At 38.0% G+C, this 24,086-nt stretch overlaps 1 protein-coding gene across 1 annotated transcript in view; it reads left to right on the top strand.

The window, feature by feature from the left end:
- Positions 1-1,121: 1,121 nt before the first annotated feature.
- The window catches only part of LOC124159474 (nuclear pore complex protein Nup153), a 42,459-nt gene continuing 19,494 nt past the window's right edge, over positions 1,122-24,086 (top strand). Inside the window, exons 1-6 of the mRNA XM_046535300.1 lie at positions 1,122-1,352; positions 1,758-2,007; positions 2,146-2,322; positions 9,963-10,142; positions 11,684-11,820; positions 22,650-22,766. Of these exons, the coding sequence (XP_046391256.1) occupies positions 1,284-1,352; positions 1,758-2,007; positions 2,146-2,322; positions 9,963-10,142; positions 11,684-11,820; positions 22,650-22,766 (930 nt within the window). The 5' untranslated portion in view covers positions 1,122-1,283. The remainder of the gene's footprint in view (positions 1,353-1,757; positions 2,008-2,145; positions 2,323-9,962; positions 10,143-11,683; positions 11,821-22,649; positions 22,767-24,086) is intronic.

The raw sequence follows: 24,086 nt of genomic DNA, 5'->3' as shown, positions 1-24,086 counted from the left end.
CTCTCGCGCAGGCACTTCACGAATCTCCTTTCTCCCATTTTCGGGAGAAAACTGAGTTACAGACTTGCCCTCCAGGTCTGAGTGAATGACCCCATTTGAGCACCTGAGGTAGAATGTTGTCTCAACCAGCCCTTATGTGGACGAATTAAGATTGTATAGCTTTCCTTGCACTTCAGTGGTAGACACCACCATATAGGGATGGGAGTCACAGCTGCATAAGTTAAATGATGTTGCTGGAATGCAAGGCCTCCAGGTTATGCAGTGCTGTGCATTTTGTTGAGTCCGAGCTTTACCTGTTGTTATATCATTAGAAATGCGAGGAAGCATAGGAACATATTATTATATCGTCAATATATTTATATTCCCCTATGTCTGTGTGAAATGACCATGGAAGAAGGAGGAGACCGCCTCCTTCTTCCATGAAATGACGGTATATTGACACTTTATTCGACCTCCCATTCATTTCTTACTATTTTTCTTGCAATGACCCTGAAACTTAACTGCGCAGTAAAATCGGAAAACATTCATTGACTTAAAAACCTCACGCATTCGCGCTTTATTACTACAGAGGAAAGAGCCGTATTCGCTATTGAATTTGGCGGTAATCTTATGAACGCAAACTACGGGCGGGCTACAGAGCCCCTAGCGAGGAACTACCCCTATGAGGGAGTAGTGTAGAGAACTGCCTTTAGAGGACTCTGACAGCGATCAACGCCAACGCTCTCTGTCGACGAGAATATATATGAAATGTGACGTCAGGGATTGTAACGTACATTTCCATATTCCTAAGAAATGAGATGAGAAGAACGTGACTTAACTAATACACAGCAATCTCATGGCTGAATTTGACCGGATTAAAATTGATCGAAAAAAGATGCTACAAATTCTGATGTTCAATGCTGCAACTGCTGAGAGTCAAACACACGTCTAGAGTAGACATAACAGCTCCACTCCCGCTTAACGCTATGCTGAAAAGAGTGAAGCAAACGCCTCAAAGATAGATTAATTAAGGGTAGCACATTCTTATGTACAGTAAATCATATTAATAGATTTAAAAGAACATTGTTTCCATCAAAACCACGACTGATCTTCATCCGAACCAAGTGTTTCGACGTTCTTTTGTTAAAGTAATGACGCATGATGGTTTTAGCATGTCACGTGGACAGCGACCAACGAAATTTCAGATAGATGCCGCCATATTTTCTGGTGTAGAAAGGAAGATTGGAAATTCTCAGTTATGAAGTGACAAAGTCCTCGATTTTCCTAATCATCGGTTTTAGATAATGGCAAAAAGAAATAATAACTTTAGAAACAAAAAATTTCAATCATCGAAGCCTTACGACGTTTCCAATGTAAGTATTAACAGCTGTGGTAATCTGCGCGCCTTTAGCTGAAAATAGGTTGTTCTGAAAGCCAAACGACCTCCAGCAGTGTCGTAATCCACGAGGGATTTAACTTATCGCTGTTATGTTTAATTTTTGACTAATATAGTCGAAGTCGAGAATGAATAGGAAGTATTGGTTTGAAAACTTTTTGTCTGACGTGCATGCAAGCTTGTGTTGTAATTCCGGGAATCGATAGCAGTGGTTGCTCTATTGTGGGAATGTATTAAATGTATTTGGTGCTCCATGTCGAAGTATACTTTGAAAGGTTAATGTTAGTATACAGAGGTCTTGTTAGGCAAGACGTTGATGCATTTGCATTTTGTACAAATGTGTGTTAAAACGTGTGTGTGATGATGCACTCTTCTTTTCCAGTCCTTCGTGAAAAAGGTTGCGTCGCGTGTTTCTGAGTTGCTGCCTCAGTCACTTTGGCCAACTAAGTGGTTTTCATCGTCGAACAACGAAATTCATTCACCGAACAAAGGCAGGGAGGCTCTCAATTCTCCTCAGGAAGACAATGAGGACGACACGAGTCCAATTCCGGCGAAGAGAGCGCGTATTCCGTTAAATTCCTCTTTCAATGAACCTTTTTTCACCTCATCAAACACTGGGCCAGACTATGAAAGTAAGTATCGAGTATGGATATGACATGGATTCAGTGTTTGTGGCAGCATGTGTGTTTGGTGTACCTCTCATGGGTATGCCTATCATTCTGTCAAGTTTAGTATTAAATAATTTGCCAATTTTCGATTTTTATATTTAGCGCATAGGCTGAGGCACACCATATCAAGCGTAAATACCATTGATGATGGGCTCGATGAACCCATTGCTGGGCCCAGTGGGATTCAGCATCAGTTTCAGCCAATGGGGAGTTCAGAGCCCTCGGTGCCGAAACCCAGGGATTCCTTGAGCTACAGTGCCAAAAAGATAGATGTAAATGGTAAGCATTTAAGTAATGTGACATGCATGTTTGTGATTGTAAAGTATGGAACTTTGGTTGCCAGTAACCGTTCGTTCATGTTGGCTTTTGTTCTTAGAGGACTCGTTATGTTTGCAAACCTCTTGATTACCTTGTGTTAATTGCGATTGAAAACAAAGATAAGATATTTTCATCTATGATAAACATAGATGAAAAGATCTTTTCGAAATGAAAGTTTAATCTGTGACCTGATATTTTTTTAGGAGTATAAAATTTGGTTTAGTATTTCTTAAATATTTAGTATAGTTGGGAATCAGACTGCCTAATAATGTATTGGATTCATATGTTAAAAAATTAACCTTTTTTCCTTTGTGTCAACTTATTAATTACGAATTCAATTTTTACAAAAGAAGCTGATACATTACTAAAAAGAACAGGTACTTGATGATTCTTAAAACAAATTTAATCAGCTTACTAATGTTATTTTATTTGTTTAAATTATGGTTATAGCTTACTTTAATTTTGACAACTTGAAATTAATAGATAAATTTTGTGGTGAAACAAAAAAATTCCTACTGAAAATTCATCAAATTATGATATTGTTCTCTTTGTTGAAAGTTTAAACTTAACTGTTTTAATTCTACCTGTAGTAGAGAAACTGTAACAATTCTCACTTGTGTGCCAAAAAAATTGAGTATTTGGGAGATAATGAGCAAATTCAATGCTTGCTGTTGTGTCTATTGTACTATGAACTACAGTGATTGACAAAGAAAAGGGTTTATGGAAGATCTAAACCCAAAATCAGGGAAATGCTTGCCAATATATACTGAAAACTCTACATTAATTTTATGGGAATGATGAAGTTGGACAACAAATGCCAGGTTTTGAAGTTAACATAAAAGTTATAGGACCATATGGAAGTTAGCAAATATACACTCACTTTCTGATTCATTATACAGTGGAACTTGGTTAGTACGTTCCTCCTTAGTACGCTTTCCTCCTTAGTACGGCGATTTCCCTCGGTCCCGGTACCATCCGAACAAAATACAGGTAAAAGAATTTGGTTAGTACGTTTGAAAAAATTGCACTTTCCTGGTTAGTACGCTCAATTGCTTGCCGTGACGCAACCCGCAATTCGTTCTCTAGTGTCTTCTTAAGGGTCGCAAACGTCTGAATTCATGATTTAATTTATTATCATTAGTCATTAACATTCTTCCATTCATTCCACATCTCTTTCTTCTACCGTAATTTATCCAAATGCATTTCTGAATTCTTGTGACGTGATGAAAAATAAAATGCGGCCATTTTTCGGGAATGTCTGACTATGAAAAACTACAACCAATAAGAAGCCCCAATTTTCCCCACCCCGAGCTCCTCACCTTCTGTTGCCTTTGGAGCGCTTGGGAGTGCCCACTGCTGCGCACAAAGTTCGTGAGTGGGCAATTGTTGCTATTGCACGAGTTATCATGATGAAGAAATGAGTCAGACAATTTCCACATTATCTAAAGCAGTACTGTTCCATAAACTCGACGTCGTGCGTATTTACTTGACTACTGTTGCGGGAGCAGACGATCCTCAGGATCTCCACGCGAAGCTCAGCTTAAAAATAATTGATCTAGGAACGAAAGCAGACGACATAAGACAAATTTTGAAAGTAAATTTCAACTGTTTAATATAAAATTTTCTTGTAATTACGTCGTAATCTAATAATCTTGCGTGTCATCAGTCGATATATCGATCGATTTTACAATCGAAATGGTATCATTCCAGAAGCAAATGTCTACGGCTGTTGCCGTAATTTGAAAGTCAATATAATTTTGCCCAATTTTTATGATGTTTAAAAAACCAGTTGACTAACTCCGGGTTGTTGTTATATTCTCCGAGTACGCTGTGAGAAAGAAAAATGACTTGTCTTCGCTTGTCTGAGCTTCACTCGTCCTCGTTCTGTAAATATATATAGGATAAATCACGGGAGATAGACGCCGTAATCATGAAATCGTCTCCGGGATGTCCATGAAAAATTGCGATTTTTATTCACATGGTATTGTTTTTCATGGTAGCGCTCATTTTCTTGATTTTAAATGTGAAAAGAGTTCAGGAAGGCGATCCTATGAGAACTACCGATAGTAATTGTAATTATGACGACTTTTTCACTGATTGCAATAACCCCGACTGCTATTATTTACTTTCCTCGTTAGTACGTTTTCCTGGTTAGTACGTTCATTTTTCGTGGTCCCTTCAGAAACGTACTAACCAAGTTCCACTGTATTTCATTTTGCAAGTAGCTCATGGTAGTAGTGGACTGAATGCTTCAAATGTCAAGCAAATAGTTAGGTTCATCCAGGATCAGGGTTATGTTCTTTCGAGAGATAACATGTAGTCTCAACAGGGCTTATGATGTTTTAAATTTTCAATGGGGTTAGTATATTGGTTTTGTTTCAAATTTTCTCTTCAAATACTCCATTACTCTGCTCCACCATTTTCCTATAGTTGTGCATTTCTGTAAGTTCTTCATCAGTTAGTTTCTATTTATTACCTTCAGTGAGGTGAAATTTGTCTCAAGACTCATCCACTAAGATCTTCAAAATGGTTTTGATTGTTTTCTCTGAGATCTCACCCCAAGATTTTGATATATTTTCAATTGCTTGTATAATATTTAATGAGCAGCAGAAAATGTTTTTAAGCTCATACCTGCTTCACCATTAGTTGCCCTCGATGCTTGGTTGAATGTCTCTCATAGTAGCAGTAAAATAATGTTGTATTCTGAAGTAGTTAATCATCCGAACATAAATCGTTCAAATTTATTGGGTGCTCTGGAGCATTACCCAATATCAGTAATGCTTTGAAGTCCAAATTTTTTATTATGTACTCTCACATAATTTGACAGAAAGAGTTATTGAACAACTTTTCAAAGACTGCTGTGGTTATCCATGCCTTCATTTTAGCTTCCCACGAGACAGGTAATATTTCCTTATGCCAACCTTTGATTGCCATTGGGTTGGGTTGGGTTGCTTTTTTAAGATTATTAAGTCATTTGCAGTTAGTATTTTTGTCAAAAAGTGCATGTTGCTGCTGCTGGAGGTCACTACGTCCTAGTATATTGTGTCAGACTGCACAAACCTCAACATAACTGCTGAGCTAGCGAACAACAGAGTGAGGAAATATGAGTTGTCTTTCTATTAATTCAAAACAGTGTTTCACATATTGCCACCCAGGAAAATGGAAATAATTAGTTTGCTTTTACCTGTGTTAATGCTGGTGTTATTAGGTTTCGTGATTATGAAAGAGGATTCTAATGCACTTTCTGCCCAAAATAGTTGAGAATTGCAATTTTTGGAAACCATGTCAGCCAATCCCAGAAAGGTCGATAGATAAATTAAGATTTAGCACTTCAATATACAGTTCCTGCGGAACAAAGCACTGAATGTTTTAGGCCCTCTTGTGAGGTTGTAAACCAGATTTTATTTGCATTAATGAACATTGGTTACCTTGAAGTGAACTTTCCTGCTTCAAACTCACTGGATATTAATGATAGACGCCTTTTGCCATTCCATCCACAGAACTGGTGGCGTAGTCATTTTCATTTCCGAATGTACAAGTTTTATTTCTATCCATTGTGCTTATAAATACAGTGGAAGCCCCTTATAACGAGTACGGGATATAGCGACAAGCTCGAATTAGCGACAGCTACCCAAGGAACCATTTTAAACCCTATAATTTAAATGTAAAATAAATTCGTATTAGCGATAATGGCTCGATTCCTCTCTTGCGCCATTCGTAATTACGACAGGTTGACTTTTTGACCACGTGCCTCATCTCTGGAATTCAATGCTTTTAAAACGGCATTTTTTCCGCCAACGTCGACATGTTCCGTATTCTCCTATTCTTCTTTCCTTAATAAATTTCTCGAGTACACATTTCATTGCTCTTTTGTCATCTCCCTCCCGCGCCTGTGCCGGGTCTACACTAGTAACTTAAGTGACTACTTAAGTTGGCTCTGTATTTAAGTTGGTAGTGTAGGTGTCACCAGCTTCATTTAAGTACACCTCCACTTAAGTCATCTTAGAACCCAACTTAAATTGCGTAGGCAACTGTTTCCGCACGGTTGAAGCTCTTCATGTGTTGTAAATGGCACATAAATACCCATCTCACGTCATCCCGTTGATTATGTTCATGCATGCATGTTCATGATTATGTTCTAAGTTGTGCTGTATTGTATGATGTGGTTATTGAGCGTTCTATTACGTTAGTTAATTTCTAGTGTTGGGGATATTAATTCGACGAATTTATTTTGTAGTGTTTCTCATCTTATTGTTGGTTTTATTTCCGTGAAAACTAATTGCTATGCCTGTTGCCCACGGTGAAACTCGATTTATAAAACTTAGAAACGTTTTAAGGAATTTTAAGACTGACAATGAGACGACGGCAGAGGATCCGGTAAAACAGTTTATTTTCCATGGTGTCATAATCGAAAATAACGTAAACGAATGCACTCAGTAACTTCCCACACACTGTTATTGAAACTATTGCATAGGGCTTTAATGTTAGTCCTAGGGATGCCGAGGGAGATAAGATGTGGCGATTTCATTTGACGTGGGAGGAATTAATGGTTGAAATTTAACATCAATGGTTTTAATAAAGCAGTGGAATTTGACTAGCAATAAGTGTTTTTGTTTACGTTATGAATATGTCATTCCACGAAGTCACGCTTAGTAATTCTAAATTCCTATGGCTCCATCACCTCTCGCCATATAGCGTTCCCTCAGGAACTGAAATCGGTCTTTCCTTTTAACCTTCTGAATCCAAAATGGTTAATTCACGGAGTTTGGAAGTTTATTTCAAATAACAGTCGCTTTGGATCAAAGAATCACTAATTGCTCTCCTAGACCTTCATCTGTCAACATAACTGTTTCCCGATATAGACAATCACGGTGCTGAAGTCGACTTAAAGCTCAAGTGTAGCTACCGCACCATATTTAAGATTATATTTAAGTGAAGTCACTTAAGTTAAGTGTGTAGTGTAGACAAGGCACTCCGCAGTGAGGTTAAAAATTATTCCGCCCGTCTGCTGGCACCATGGCTGGTAAACGCAAGTCCTTGGATTTAAAAACCAAAATGAGAATTATTGCAGATCGTGAAAGTGGAGAGTGTTCAAAGAGTGAAATAGCGAGGCGATTTGGAATTAATACATCGACATTGTTCACTATTTTAATGAAAAAAGAACAAATTCGTTCGAGAGTGCTTAAAGAAGGGCGTCCAAGCACTCAAAAACACCTGCGGCCCGGAGAGCATCCGCAGCTAGAAACTGCTCTTTTCACGTGGTTTTGCCAGCAAAGAGCCGCAGGGATTCCTATCACCGGCCCAATGATGAAGGCTAAAGCTGAGTATTTGTGTGAGAGGCTTGGTGAAGACAATTTTAAGTGCTCGGATGGATGGTTTGCACGATTTAAAAATAGGAAGGGGATATCCCTTCACAAACTATCCGGTGAATCATCAAGTGTTGACGTTAATGCTGTGGAAGGCTGGGCTCCGGTCCTTAAAGACTATTTGGACAATTAAAGCCCCTGCGATATTTACAACGCGGATGAGACGGGCATATATTTTAACCTTCTCCCGTACAAAACTCTCGCCACTCGAACGGACCCCTGCAAAGGAGGGAAGAAAAGTAAAGACCGCGTAACTGTTCTTTTATGCGCCAATATGGATGGTTCAGATAAGTTAAAACCGTTCGTGGTGGGGAAATCCGCCCATCCCCGATGTTTTAAGGGAGTTAATACTCTCCCTTGCACTTACGAAGCAAATTAAAATGTTTGGATGACGGCTGCTATCTTCACGCAGTGGTTACGAGCGTTTGATGCCAGGATTGGTGGAAGGAATAAAAAAGTACTATTATTCATTGACAATTGCCCAGCCCACCCACCAATAGAACTAAGAAACGTTAAAATTGTGTTATTGCCGCCTAACACTACGAGCGTTCTTCAGTTCCAGTCAGCATTCCTATCAAAAAGTGTGCGCTACTGCCGCTAGAGGTCTCTACGTCCGCTGATATTGCGTCTGATTGCGTGAATCTCTACGAAACATAAATATTGCTAACAGACAGACAAAGAGTGGACTTCATTTATAATTTGTCCTTCTATTTATTTGAAACAGTTTTTCACCCTTTCCACCGAAGATAATTGATATGACTAATATGCTTTTAGATGCCGTATTGCTGTTCGGTTTCATGATTCCGATAGCATTTGAGTCGGCTGTTTTGAAACACGATAGTAAACCATTCATACAGGCAGACTTGAAGCATAAGAAGATTACTTCCACCTTCATTCCGCCGTTAACCTGAAAAAGATAGAATTGCAATGCTCATGTGGAACCCTAAAATTTTATCACGCTCCTTTCGTCACCCAATTGCAGCAGCCACCCATCATTTTCATTACTACTCGGAAAGATAGAAGGTATGAATTTTTGAACAGATTCCGAAGTTTTAGCATTTAATAGTCTGATGCACCGCCATAACTGGTAGTTATGTCATGTATATTTGGAGCATCCAAGTAATAAGGATAATAACAGCTCATAATGCACAGTTCAGTAACGAGTGAGTCTGAAGCTGGCACTTTTAAAATCGACTTCTTAATGCCTCAGCATATAGCATCCTGCATAATTACATATGATTTGATCATAGATTGCAAGTGAATATGATCATTAGTGAATTAAATGTTCAAAATAATGATTTAAAACGGCTATCATGCTGCAATTTTCGCCTCTCGGCAGAAACAGCTGTGGTGACGCCTGATGAGTGATTTTTTTGTGACGATGTAATTGCATTCGGTAACAACGACAACTCACTATAGCGACAGATTTCTCTGTTCCCAACAGCTGTCGTTATAAGGGGCTTCCACTGTATGTAAATGAGTAGCAAGTGTTTGAATTTACTGCTGTCGATTTTGAAATTAAAGACACTATGGCATAGGAGGCATACCACAAAAGTGGATGAAATCATATCCAAGTAAATGATCCCAACATATAGTGCTATCTAAGAAAGGTATCCAATTCATTTCTTCTGGCAAAGATATGGAACTAGGCGTACCCCAGGGGTATATCATAGTCATGGCATTGGAGCAACCTAGAAATCAGGGCAATAACAGCACATAAACGTGCACTTTAGTGAGTGAGTGTATGATGCTGGTACCAATCAAATTCATCTTCTTAATGCCTCAGTTGATAACAGCCTGCGCCTGTATGATGTCATGCTTAATTGGAAGTTTATTTAATCATTTCTGAATAAATTTTCAAAAGTATGATTTATAATAGCTGTAATTTTGGCAATTTTCGCCTATCTGGAGGAATAGCTGTAGTAAAGCTTAGAGAGAGATTTTTTTTTTTATTATTTACCTACCTTTGGTAATATCAACGGTTCACTATAGCAAGTGACTTCTCAGTTCCCAAGAGCTGTCACTATTATGAGCTTCCTTTGTACATAGTTACAGTTTTAGTCATATGGACACAGAGGATTTCAGTGTTGGATCTCATTTTAGGCCTTAAACGAAATAAAGTTATTAAGCAATGCAGGAAGTGCTGATACGACAGTTTTGAAGAAGTGCTGATACAGTTAATACAGCAGTAGAATGTGTGGAGTAGAAGTCAGTTGAAGTATTTTCTCATTACAGGTGAAGATCATTCAGACAGCAGTGAATCCACTAGTGGATGTTCATCTCTTCCACAAGGAGATAATGCTGAGGTACGAAATCTCAGCAGGCCAGTATCAAAGGAACCTCAGGTGGAAACTCAAGAGCAGCCAAGTATTAGGGCCTCAGCCAAGAGAAAATTTTCGGAGACTGCAAATAGCAGTGAGTATTTAATTATGATTTTCCTCAAAATACCAAATTTGCTGCAGTGTATAGATATTAATCCTTTTTGGGGAGAGGAGGAGCAACATAGGCTGTACAACACATTAGGAGCTTGTAGTGTAGAAGAGAATTTTCTTTGTGTCAGATCAACGGATATTGTGCCAAATGAGTTAATTAATGTTTTGAAATGCATTCTTGGTCATAAAAATAATTGTGAATTATTTCCCAGCATTCTGTCTTAGGCTGAGGAGGAAAATTACCCATTTTTCAGTGAAATACGCATCATTATTTAAATGAGTGGATCAAAAATTCTTCATTGAAAATCAGAAAGGTCACAGCAATAAATGTGATTTGTGATATGAAAAATACATTTACTGATCATGGGTAAAATTTTCTTAATTTATGATTGGTTACCCATTGAAGAAATCTTCTAAAATTATTCAAGAGGTTTTTCTTATGCTCATTGTCTTCAGCAATTCTAGAGAAAATGTCCCAGTAAACTCGACGCATTTCTTGTCGGCAAATAAAGAAAATAATTATGTTTTTTTTTTTGAAGGGAGAACCCTATTGTGAATTACAAGCCTTGCATATCCCAGCATTTAAATATGGTAATTATAGTGTATTTGTGTCTGTTTTTATTTCTTAGAAGGATCACAGAAACATTGAAGCCGGACTAAACTCATGGACGGAAAATTTGAGAGTTGACAGCACTAAATGCTTGATTTTAGTTTGTTGAACTTTCCCATATAATATCTATTTATGACTGCATAGTGAATGATATAAAGTGAGGGAACTAAAAAAATCAGGGTAAAGTCAGAGAACATGAAAAGTTAGTATGCAACCTGTTACCCATTCATTATACATATGGATAGGGCCTTGGGCTATGACTTTACTTTAAGTAAGTTTTCATAACAGTTTATTGCATTGAGGTTTGTCGTACAGAGGTGTTACTGTATTTCTATTTCTGGCTTATAAATTAGGGGGCTCCATAAGCAGACCTGGGGGGGACACGCCCCCCCCCCCCCCCAGTGCCCTCTCCCCCCCAGTGCCATATGCAAGATTTTTTTATATGGTCCCATTTTTATTGCGTTCGTTTTGTGTTACAAGGTATCCTTGTGCCCCCCCCCCAGAAAGAAATCCTGGATCTGCCCCTGGGGGGCTCAATCAGTTTTCTGTGCCACCTCCTATGGCTATGACTTCATTTTGAGGAATCCGTCAGCTTTACCTGATTTGATATCAGAAGTGTCATATGTTGGTGGTGGTAATCAAGAAAGAGCATTTTTCTCTTGATAACGCTCCCAGTAGGAGGAGGGAAACGTTGAGTGTGAAAATGTTACCTACGCAGCAACTCCCGAGAACCACCACCAACATTCATAAAAGAAGCTGTGAAAATCTTCATACGAGAAGTGTCATATCTATGGTCATATGCTCTGACCACCAAGTCGCCTTGTTCCTCTTTTTATTACTTTCCTCAATTTTTACAGCTGTATGTACTTAATTTTAAGAAGCAGAGCTAATTTCTTTAATATTTTTACCTTCAGGCTCATCAGCGGTCCAGAGCCCCAGATCCTTCCTAGGTCTAGGTGGCTATTCTCCCCCAAATAGAACTATGCCAGTGCCTGTGGGTCGCAGAAGAAAACCATCATTTAACCCAGATGCATTTGGGTTTCAGAGCTGGGTAAGATTTTGAGTTGTTCTAGTTATGCTGACCTGAGAAATGTTTTCAATGACATCACCATTTTGAGTTTCATTTTCAAGAGTGTTTGTAGAATTTGACTGAGGCACTTTGCCTGCTCATTTAGGGAGGTCCACACCTTAAACTCCCCCTCAATCCCACTCGTTCTGCACTGTCAGTTTCACCCAGATTATGATGCTTAAGTTGTTTTCAGACATTGTTTTGCAGAATTTAGGTGTATATATCATTGCTGTAATCAATTTGCACTCTTTGTAAATACAGTGGAACCCCGATTTATCGTTCCCGCATTAATCGTTTTCCCGCATTCATCGTTCGCAGCTCCTGGTCCCAAATTAAGTTCCATAAAGACAATGTAATTTTTTCCCGCATCTATCGTTCCCCGAAGTATCGTTTTCCCGCATTGATCGTTTGAAGATCGCGTTCCCGTCGTATAATTTTCCCGCATTCATCGTTTGACAAAAATAAGACTAAGTGTTTACAAGTGTTGTTTATGGCTAATAAAGAGAGACACAAAGTTTGAATCTTCCCCAGGAGATTGAAATACGATAGGGAGAAGCTGAGTGCCGTGGGATAGTCACATTATCGCATTTCCCAAGATCCGGTATGCCCCTCCATTCAGCACTCGCCTCTTCCAGTCTGAAGCGTACCTCTTCTCCGAAATTAAAAAAAAAAGTTTCCAGCTCGAGCAGGGATCGTATTACGAAGACCTTAGCTTCGAAAGAAAATATCAAGTTACTCGAGAACAAAAGAAACCTTTTTCACGCTTCCCCCTTTCTCGACCGCTGACTTTTTTTTTAGCTGACTCGCTTCAAAGATCCCCACCTCTGGAGGTCAACTGCTGCATGAATCACCGATTAGCCCAAAAGGTGTTTAAAAATGAATTTCGGCAATTGGTATTATACATTTATTAGATTGAGTTATTATACATTTGGGTCATTCCACGTCAAATCACCCAGAAATTTTCAAAATGACACCCACCGACTCGGATTTTAATGAAATTTTTATCACTAGCTACTATCACCTATCTAATGACCCATGTAAAATATTTCCTCTCTCACTCTCATAGTTTGCTAGATATGAGGAGTCAAAGTTTGAGATGTTTGCTCAGAAGTGGCGCTAGTGGGAGTCAAATTCCAGAGTGCAGGGCACAGGGTAAAAATTCATAACTCAGAAACCACATAATATATTTGAATGAAATTTTGACCCCTTGTCTATCCAAGTGCATAGCTTCCATAGTAATGTCTTTTATTCCCCTTGCATTGTTATGTTAGCCAAAATGATGTCAACAGTTGTTAATTAACCGATTTTTTTAGCTCAAAAACATTACTTCATATTTTCAGAATTATCACCAAAAGGCAGAGCAGTTTACTCATCCAATTTTTTTTTAAATTGAAGGTTAATATGTGCTCCAATATACTGTGAAATAAAAATGGTGGTGTTTTGACTGCCACTATGAGTATTTCAGGTTTTACTTTTTTTTCTGCCCCCGTGAGAGGGATTTTGGACACGTACTGTAAGACAATAAGTATAAGTGTATCCATACCTTCATGAGGATATATTTGGAATGTTGGTCAGTAAATCTAAGACCAAACATGTAGTCTAGTGAATGTGGCTCTTGTTCATACAATTTTTTTAATAACAATACTTGGCTTGTGGCAGCTGAGGGGAAAGGAGTCCAAATGGCTCAGAAATGTGAAATGATGCTTTTTCCTGGAATTTACCCATTTTTCAAGTGTTTAGCATAGGGACAAATTGGTATCAACATACATTAGACTCTTACTGTGCATTAAGAGGATAAATGGAAATACTAATTTAAATAAAATTATTTAAATAATACACTTCAATGTGTTTAAGGCATCTCCCTAACATCTCTGGAGGCTCTCTTGGGCAACTAAATGCTTTACAATACCACCAATTCCATCACATGGGGATTTTACATGGCTTGTAGCAAAGAATTTCCATGATGCCATTAAAGAGAAATCCTGGTAATGCTTGCAAAGATTGAGAAATTTTTTGCAGTTCTTGTACCGTCCTGCACAACCATCACTAAAGTTACTCAATTTTTTTACTAAAGTAAAATTTTCCTTCACAAAGCAAAATATTATTCTTTGGGTTTCATAAACAAAAGCTACATCATGCTCCAAATCATCTGACAAGATGCATAAACTGGAAATAATAAGCTGTTTAGTCAGGTGATCTCGAGTATAAATCACAACAGGGTGTACTGTACAACTATCACTTGTCCAGTGATACCCTTGTGCCTCATCTTGGATAACATATGAGTAGTTCTCATTAAGTCAAGGAGAACAATTGCTTCATGGGGTCCAAGATTTTCTTTCATTTGCTTAAGGTAGTTTGCCTGTACCTTCGTAATAAATGAATGGGGCACCAGTTTTTCCACTCTTTCAATTAAAGTTAATCGGTACTCATCAAATGTCGCAGTGAAGTTCACCAGTTGAGATCTGTCACGGGAAACCCACTGACTGTATGAAACTTCATCTCCGGGGTCACATTCTTCAAACTTTTTCAGCAGTAAGCTTTTCAATTTTTCACGTGAAGGACACTGAGAGCAATGTCGCAGTATACAGTCACTATTTTTTCTAGAGCACACTAAATAACCAATTAGGTCCTGGCTTGTTTCCTCTATATTACAGGCATTATGCAGTAAGTTGACATTTTAATGAATTGTGCAAACACACACTGAATGCGTTCCAGGAGATCCTGCGACCACAAACCATTTTGGACCTAGGTTGCAGAATTTAGAAAAGCCAATTTTAATTCTGGGGAAGTCAAATTTAAAAGTGGAATACAATTCCTTCAAGTTAGCAAGTAATAATCTCTTCTGAACATGTACATTTTTGGAGATACTAATGGAATCTTTCTTTCCAGGCATCATTCTGGAGTACTCATCACTTTTATAGAAAGTCCTCACAAATTGTAATGTTTTATATTTTCCTTCCCTTTTCTCAATTCAGGTGCAGCCAATTTTCCATTGTCTCTGAAAAGTTCTCTTGCTTGGCAGGCAGTGTACTCACTCACATGAAACTCTTCCATTACTTTCTTCCTGCTCCATGAAGTTGGTACCAATGATAACAGATGTACCTTTCCTTGATGAGTGCTTGATGTGTCAACTTTTTGTTTCATTAAGTCTATGAGCACATCCATATCAAGAACTCTTTAAACTTTCCTTTTAAAATTACTGCATGCTGCCTCTACTTTCCTTTTAGCGTAGGTTGACCTTCTGTGAGATGATATGCCATGAAATTTTAAAGGTGACTCCTCTCTATCTTGCTAATCTGTTAAGTAGCTCAGTTGATTTTTCTTGGGATACTGTTGTTTCAAAATTCAAAATACTATCATTGCTGTCACTATCTACTTCTTCAATATCAGAAAGCTCATTTCCAAACCTGGAAAGTTTCTGTACTTCCTCCCTACATGGCTGGCATATTTTCATTCCTGGCACTAATTTCCGTAGAGTTGGGATTTTACAGGCATTTTCTGCAAATTCAAGACTTACATTTCTCAGTGATTTTGATATTTTCTTCTTGTGGCTCTTAAAAGGATCAAGACAATATATTTGGTAGGTTTCATACTTTTTCAAATAGTATATTCTGTGATGTTCGCAGACATTGGATAGGACTTCCCCAGGTACACCACTTCTGAGAGATAACAGCTGTTTTTCAAGTATACTCATGATCTCAATTTCGTTCAGTTGCACCACTGGTGTGTAGGTTTTTTTGAGGCAATCAGATGCAGTTACTTTTCCAATGCTGCACAGTTAAAAAATTTGCTCATTTTGAAGCATAGTGGAGACACTAACCTTTTTTAATGTTGAAGTTCACAATGAGCAGCTTCGCCTAACTCATAGCACACACAATTAATGTACAGGTAAAAATACACGGATCGTACACACAGAATAAACTTGGACACCCATGGAGCATCTTCACACAAGAAGATTTGGCAGAAGGCTAAAAGTGGTACCCTAGAATCTATTTTGATTTATCATGCCCTCACTGTGATATATTGTAACATTTTATTCTTCCGAATGTAGAGGTTGCACTTAATACTCTTTTTCCTTGGGGAGATGGAATAACACTGAAAAGTGAGGCTGAATAGGTGGGATTGTATTACCTTCTCAAGTTTGTCATGTAATACAATCATATGTGAGGCAGGGGAGAAAACAATGTGGCACATAATGTCAGCATTATCTCTCCCAGTGAAATAGAAATTTAATACTCCAGTTGCCATCAAGGAATGTGGATATTGGTGACAACCTGCTGCATATCTATAAGTAATACCATTAGCTCTGCCAGCTCTTCCATAACCAAGGGTTTGGAAGACCGTACTTCTTCTGTGAAAGTGAGGCTAACTTTGTACAACTCCAGTTCAGCGGGACTATTTTAATCACTTTTTCACAGATCTTAACGAACTTGAACATTGCATGTGCTTATGATGACCACTGGTTTTTTTGACTAGTTATTTCTAAACACGAGGAAGAACATGATGTGAAAGTGAAATTTATGCACCCATATGGAAAATCCCCATGTGATGGAATTGGTGGTATTGTAAAGCGTTTAGTTGCCCAAGAGAGCCTCCAGAGATGTTAGGGAGATGCCTTAAACACATTGAAGTGTATTATTTAAATAATTTTATTTAAATAATTTTATTTAAATTAGTATTTCCATTTATCCTCTTAATGCACAGTAAGAGTCTAATGTATGTTGATACCAATTTGTCCCTATGCTAAACACTTGAAAAATGGGTAAATTCCAGGAAAAAGCATCATTTCACATTTCTGAGCCATTTGGACTCCTTTCCCCTCAGCTGCCACAAGCCAAGTATTGTTATTAAAAAAATTGTATGAACAAGAGCCACATTCACTAGACTACATGTTTGGTCTTAGATTTACTGACCAACATTCCAAATATATCCTCATGAAGGTATGGATACACTTATACTTATTGTCTTACAGTACGTGTCCAAAATCCCTCTCACGGGGGCAGAAAAAAAAGTAAAACCTGAAATACTCATAGTGGCAGTCAAAACACCACCATTTTTATTTCACAGTATATTGGAGCACATATTAACCTTCAATTTAAAAAAAAATTGGATGAGTAAACTGCTCTGCCTTTTGGTGATAATTCTGAAAATATGAAGTAATGTTTTTGAGCTAAAAAAATCGGTTAATTAACAACTGTTGACATCATTTTGGCTAACATAACAATGCAAGGGGAATAAAAGACATTACTATGGAAGCTATGCACTTGGATAGACAAGGGGTCAAAATTTCATTCAAATATATTATGTGGTTTCTGAGTTATGAATTTTTACCCTGTGCCCTGCACTCTGGAATTTGACTCCCACTAGCGCCACTTCTGAGCAAACATCTCAAACTTTGACTCCTCATATCTAGCAAACTATGAGAGTGAGAGAGGAAATATTTTACATGGGTCATTAGATAGGTGATAGTAGCTATTGATAAAAATTTCATTAAAATCCGAGTCGGTGGGTGCCATGCCTGGGTGAACTGACATGGAATGACCCATTTATTAGATTGAGTTATTAGTGATGTGCACGTAATTCAAAAAAGGATGATACCAAACACGACGTATTTCTAACGTTATTTAACCATTTTAAGCAAGGAAATAGTTGGAATAATAAGATGGTGATTTCTGGCGAATATCGATATCCTCGCAGCTGATAGTGAGCTTCACGGCAGTTGATGCGGATTTTTTTCGAAAACAGGGCTGGTTACAATTTACAAGTTATGCTACAAGTCTCACCTGTCTGAGGTGCTAACGAAGCGATGTCTTCTCAGGATATTTTGTTTCTCCCTACTAGCAATCTGAATTCATCTGCTCATTTAGAGCTACGCTACTTATTGTTACAAATGAGTGGGTAAGCTGCCTTCTCCATAGAATAAAAAAATTTGCACAGTCTTATGGTCATGCTTCACCCTCTGTAGTAAGCTCTGCTTACGCTGTACGCGATAGCATTATTGCCGACTTCACCTCGTACGAGTGGTTTGACCCCGTACTTTCCAGGGTGGGTTGACTTAAAGCCGGCGATTGTTTTCCGTGTGGGTTCAATAGAGTCTGGTTTCATTTTTATTAGTTTTATTCTTATTCGTCTTTGGACCATGGCCCTTCCGAAGACACAAGTGAGAACTGTAAAAGATAGACTGAAAAAAATTGAAGAAAAGAATCCGGGCTAGAAATGCGTGAATATTACAGCACGCCTCGGTATGTCCGCTAGTACATGACGGCAGGGGTCGGGATAGAGCGAGATCCCTGGTGAAAAGCAAGAAGTGGGATGAAGCCGAGGATCCGGTGGGCGTGCCGCTGACGATTAACGCCACATTGCCTCAATCATATTAAAAATTTAATTGCAAGAAAGGAACATTTCAAATAATAAACTATTTTTGGCCTTCTTGATACATCCTATAACCAATCACTGCGACAGCGAAATCAGTTGTTTGAGGCATAACATGCACATTTCTCTCGTAAATACGTGTACTTGAAATGGCATTTGATGGATAAGAATTTTTACATCAGACAGAAATGCATAATAGCAGTGAAAATTCCAAGTGGAGTGAAACATTTTTTTAGCAAGGCGGCGTGTTCCTTCAGGATACTTGAAAGAGATATAATCCGAATCAACAATATGACCTTAGTGTTTCAATGCAGGAATAATATTCTTGTAATAAGCTAATATATTTTTTGAATCCATTAATGAATGTCATAATTCGCAAAAATCCAGCGTTTCCTGGTACTTAGGCAACCCGTACAGACTTTCCCGCATTTATCGTTTTCCCGCATTCATAGTTTTTTTCATCCATCCCCTTGAAAAACGATAAATCGAGGTTCCACTGTTTATAATTATAAGCATGCTATTGATTACAGCCATCGGTTGTCAAACTTGATTTCTCTGATGTGTGGCCATGATCATCCCTCCCTGTTATTAAGGGACAAAATATAACTGCCAACTGAAGTGCAACCAATGCAGTAAAATATGTGCATTGTAATGCAGTAAACAGTGTAAAATGCATTATTTTTAGACAGGAGCTCACAGTTATCATCTTCAAATAATGGCTATCATTTCTTACTTACATGGCTTTCAAAACTTATGGATTTTTACGAGTGGTTAATTCTTGTAGACAGTATTGTTATTCATTGTACAGTGGAACCCCGATTTATCGTTCCCGCATTCATCGTTTTCCCGCATTCATCGTTCGCCGCTCCTGGTCCCAAATTAAGTTCCATAAAGACAATGTAATTTTTTCCCGCATCTATCGTTCCCCGAAGTATCGTTTTCCCGCATTTATCGTTTGAAGATCGCGGTCCCGTCGAATAACTTTCCCGCATTCATCGTTTGATAAAAATGAGACGAAGTGTTTACTACGTGTTATTTATGGCTAATTACGACAGACACATAGTTTGAATCTTCCCCAGGACATTGAAATGCGATAGGGAGAAGCAGAGTGCCGTGGGATAGTTACATAAGCGCATTTCCCAAGATTCGGTATCCCCCCTCCCCGGTTGAAGCTTTCTTCTTCTCCGAAAAAAAAGGTCCCAGCTCGAGCAGGGATCGTATTACGACGACCTTAGCTTCGAAAGAAAATATCAAGTTACTCGAGAACAAAAGAAACCTTTTTCACGCCTCCCCCTCTCTCGACCGCTAACTTTTTTTTAGCCGACTCGCTTCAAAGGTGGAGGTCAACTGCTGCATGAATCACCTATTAGCCCAAAAGGTATCTAAAAATGAATTTCGGCAATTGGTATTATACTTTTATTATATTGAGATATTAGTGATGTGCACGTAATTTAGTAAAGATTGATACCAAACACGACGTATTTCTAACGTTATTTAAGCATTTTAAGCAAGGAAACAGTTGGAATAATACGATGGTGATTTCTGGCGAATACCGATATCCTCGCAGCTGATAGTGAGCTTCACGGAAGTTGATGCGATTTTTTTCGAAAACAATTACGATTCTGGTTACAATTTACGAGTTATGCTACAAGTTTCACTTGTCTGAGTTGCTAACGAAGCGATGTCTTCTCAGGATATTTTGTTTCTCTCGACTAGCAATCTGAATTCATCTGCTCATCTAGAGCTACGCTACTTATTGTTAGAAATGAGTGGGTAAGTTGCCTTCTCTATAGGATAAAAAATTTAATTGCGCAGTCATATGGTCATGCTTCACCCTCTGCAGTAAGCTCTGCCTACGCCGTACGCGATAGCATTAGTGCCGAACTTCACCTCGTACGAGTGGTTCCGTACTTTCCGGGGTGGGTTGACTTAAAACTAGCGAGTGTTTTCCGTGTGGGTTCAATGGAGTCCGGTTTCATTTTTATTAGTTTTATTCTTATTCGTCTTCGGACCATGGCCCTTCCGAAGATACAAGTGAGAACTTTAAAAGATGGACTCAAAATAATTGATGATGAAGAAAAAAATCCGGGCTAGAATGCGTGAATATTGCAGAACGCCTCGGTTTGTCCGGTAGCACATCACGGCAGGGGTGGGGGTAGAGCGAGATCCCAGGTGAAAACAAGAAGTGGGATGAAGCCGAGGATCAGGTGGGCGTGCCGCTGACGATTAACGCCACATCGCCTCAATCATATTAAAAATTTCATTGCTAGAAAGGAACATTTCCAATAATAAACTATTTTTGGCCTTCTTGATCCATCTCATAACCAATCACTGCAACGGCGAAATCAGTTGTTTGAGGCATAACACGCACATTTCTCGCGTAAATACGTGTACTTGAAATGGCATTTGATGGATAAGAATGTTTACAGTGAAATAGCAGTGAAAATTCCGAGTTGAGTTCAAAAATTTTTTAGCAAGGCGGCTTGTTCCCTTAGGATATTAGAAAGAGAGATAAGTCGAATCAACAATATGACCTAAGTTTTTCGATAAAGTAATAATATTCCTGAAATCAGATGAAATCTCGTTTGAATCCATTAATGAATGTCATAATTCGCAAAAATCCAGCGGATCCTGGGACATAGGCAACCCGGACAACCATTCCCGCATTTATCGTTTTCCCGCATTCATCGTTCTTTTCATCCATCCCCCTGAAAAACGACAGATCGAGGTTCCACAATGAAATTTACTTGGAATTACATATTCACTGAATTTTTGATCAGATGAAACAATCCTTTAGCTTTGTTGTTCATGTTTTATATCAATATAAATCACCTCTACGAAACACTTGCCATTTTCTTCAAGTACATTTCGTATGCCTTGTTGGATTGGTTGCAAAATAATGTTAAGTTGGTACAGAAGTACAGCAGACTCCCGATTATCGGCTGTGGTTTATCCGGGTTGCAGATTATCCGTGCATGATTTTCACTCTTGCGCAATTTTTTCTGCGATCTTTATAAAAAAATTAAATCGCAGGCGAAATCATCGGAATTACTGCATTAATGCTAGGATACACCGGGCTTATTATTCCCATTGAAATCCCCATCATAAAACAGAAGCAATTGCGCGCTAGCTGCATTCACTGCTGTGTTCGTGTTTTCCAAGCCTTGCAGTGCGCGACTGCACTCCGTGATCACGGATACACGTCCGGCAGCAGTTGCAACCCGCGCAACTTGTGCGAGATGCGACTGCGTGGCGAGGTGCCTGACAGTGTAGTTTCCGATGTCGAGAAGTGGTTTTGAAGCCACAGATGTGTGGTTTTCGAAACCAGGCCTTACATGGAGCATTTATAATACGAGTACAACCACGTTATCGCCGCTAAAAAGACCGCGAACTGGCGAAGAAAGCTCTCAATGAGTTTGGGAAGCACTAAAATAACAGAATAACTGCATGAATAATAATACATTGTTTGTCTTACATAAATTATGAAAATTAAATTATATTTAAGTGAAAGTTTGGATTATCCGTGTTTTCCAATTATTCGTGCCTCGTCCCTCCCCATCATTAGCCCAGATAATCGGGAGTGTACTGTACGAGTGTTATACATTCGAATTTGTTCCATGTATACTATAGCCATTGAGGGTTTAATATTAATCTGTGAGGCTAATTAGGTTGATACCCATTCCATCAGAAGTGAATGCATTAATTCTTAATACTACAATATAAAGAAGAAAATCTGTGTGCAAGGGTTGTTCATGCTAAGTATATGAATATTAATTTTAATGAAGGGGCAACCTATGTAGATAAAGAGAATAAATAACATTATTTAATTGTAGAAGTGAATAGAAATCCCATTCCAAAGGCTGATGTTTGCAGTACATTATAATGGGAATATAAAAGCAGTCATGTAAAGGTAGCAGAAGGATCATAAGTTAGTTTCCTCTGCAATTTAATGAATGTATCAACAAAATATTGACAAAATGATGTTGACCCAATCACCTAATGTAAATACAAGCTGCCATATTTGTTTTGTAAGGAGTGTCCCCGGCACCTAATCCTACCGTTATCAAATGTCTTCACTGTTTGGCTGACTTTTTCATGGCCAAATGATCTTATCAATTGGTTCCAATATGGATGTGGTCTTGAATTTGTATCCATGAGTGATTGAGTTACACTTAGGGCATTATATTCTATAGATTCGTTCATGTCTATAAAGAGAATTAAGTCAACATGCTGCCTTTTTTCTTTAGACGTTTGCAATTTGTATGTTGTTCAGTGTGTTTTTTTGCATACTGCATTTGTACATGTACAAAAATGTTAGCTTTGACAAAGTTGAAAACTTATCTAATTCATTAAAGCTATTGGATATTATGCACCTGTTTTTTGTATCTAATATGGTAAATGAGTATATTTGTATTTATACCTAATATTTCTTTTTTTAGAGTGGAGAAAAAACTAATATAAAGGATAGAATTGTCAATTCCCCCTTCTATTCTGGGAGAACCACGTATGGTGGAGTTGCTGCTTATCAAAGCAGCCTAAATAAAAGTGCAACTCAGGTAGGTTACTGCTGTTATTCTTCTCATGTATACTTAATGTTTTCATATTTGTACTTGATATTAAAACTTAGTTTTAAATATTTTTTTAAGGGATGGCTGAAAATACCTTAGATTTCCAAATATATCCTACCAGTATTTGCCAAAATCTCTGGTAGGAAAGTAATTAGGAACAGTAATGTATCAAAAGTAACTCAGGCAATCTGTTAAATCACCATCAGCCAATGGTGTAGCAACGATATTGCTTTTCTTTTTTTAATACTACAAATTATTTAGTCCATATGCTCTATGCATGATTAAATGTTTGTAATTTGATCTGAAATGATTTACTTGATACCTAAACCCTTTAGTCTTATCCCCTGCTGAATTCAAACTAAGGTTCTGATAATTGCTACGATTTTTTCCCTGTGGAAATTAATCAAATCACTTTCTGTGCTGCTGATTGGGTAACATTAACCTTTTCCCTTCTAAATACGAAAATATGCCTCTGGGCGTGGAGATTTTCCTACGCAGGTGAACAAATGCAGAATATTTAAGTTTCCTATCTCTCCCCCTTTTAAGACGGTCGAGGCTGTGCAATGTCTTTGTTTCGGGACCCAACATTGTGGGGCTTGAGTGATGTTTGGATTTCAATGCTTGTTTTGTTATTTTGTTTAATGTCACAGTTTTCAGGATCAGTAAATGATATTAAACAAGAACCCATTGTGTCGTCAGTTTTGGAATTCACATTTATTTTATCTCTTTCAAAGGTCTTATTAGTCTTCTGAATTGACTCAAATGTTAGAGATTATATGCTGTGAAGTTTATTTATTTTGTATTTTTAGTATTTTTGAATTCATGTTGAAATTCATGGTTAGCTTAGAAAAATAATAGGTTAATGAGAATTAATTTTTTTCTTAAGGTCATATTTAGAAAAACCTTTTGAACCCATGTTTGTGTGTAATTATCCCCAGCAGTATGATGTTGTGTCTGGATACAAGGTTTAATATATATTTATTTCACTCTCTATGAAGTTACCCCAAATTAGTTTGAGAACAATCTTTTTACTTCCTTGTGTTAAACATTAAGCTTTCTCAGGTTTCTAGCTGGATTAGATAGTCCATGATTTTTTTCTTTGTACTTTACTCTGCTCTTATCATCAGAGATGGTTATATTGGTGCTTATGGTTGTTTGGATTGTATAGAGAATTTTTATTCCAGTGTGTTCTTATTGGATCCTATTTTTCCACCAATTTTTTCTATTCTCCTTTGTTGTTCCATTTTTTTCTTGGACGTACCTAACTTTAATATTGCTCTACAATTTTCTAACCAATTGCATATTTTG

This window comes from Ischnura elegans, chromosome 5 (assembly GCF_921293095.1).
Source record: "Ischnura elegans chromosome 5, ioIscEleg1.1, whole genome shotgun sequence".
In the NCBI taxonomy this organism is placed as follows: domain Eukaryota; kingdom Metazoa; phylum Arthropoda; class Insecta; order Odonata; family Coenagrionidae; genus Ischnura; species Ischnura elegans.
The sequence above is the reverse complement of the archived record's forward strand: the minus strand, read 5'-3'. Positions and strand labels throughout refer to the sequence as shown.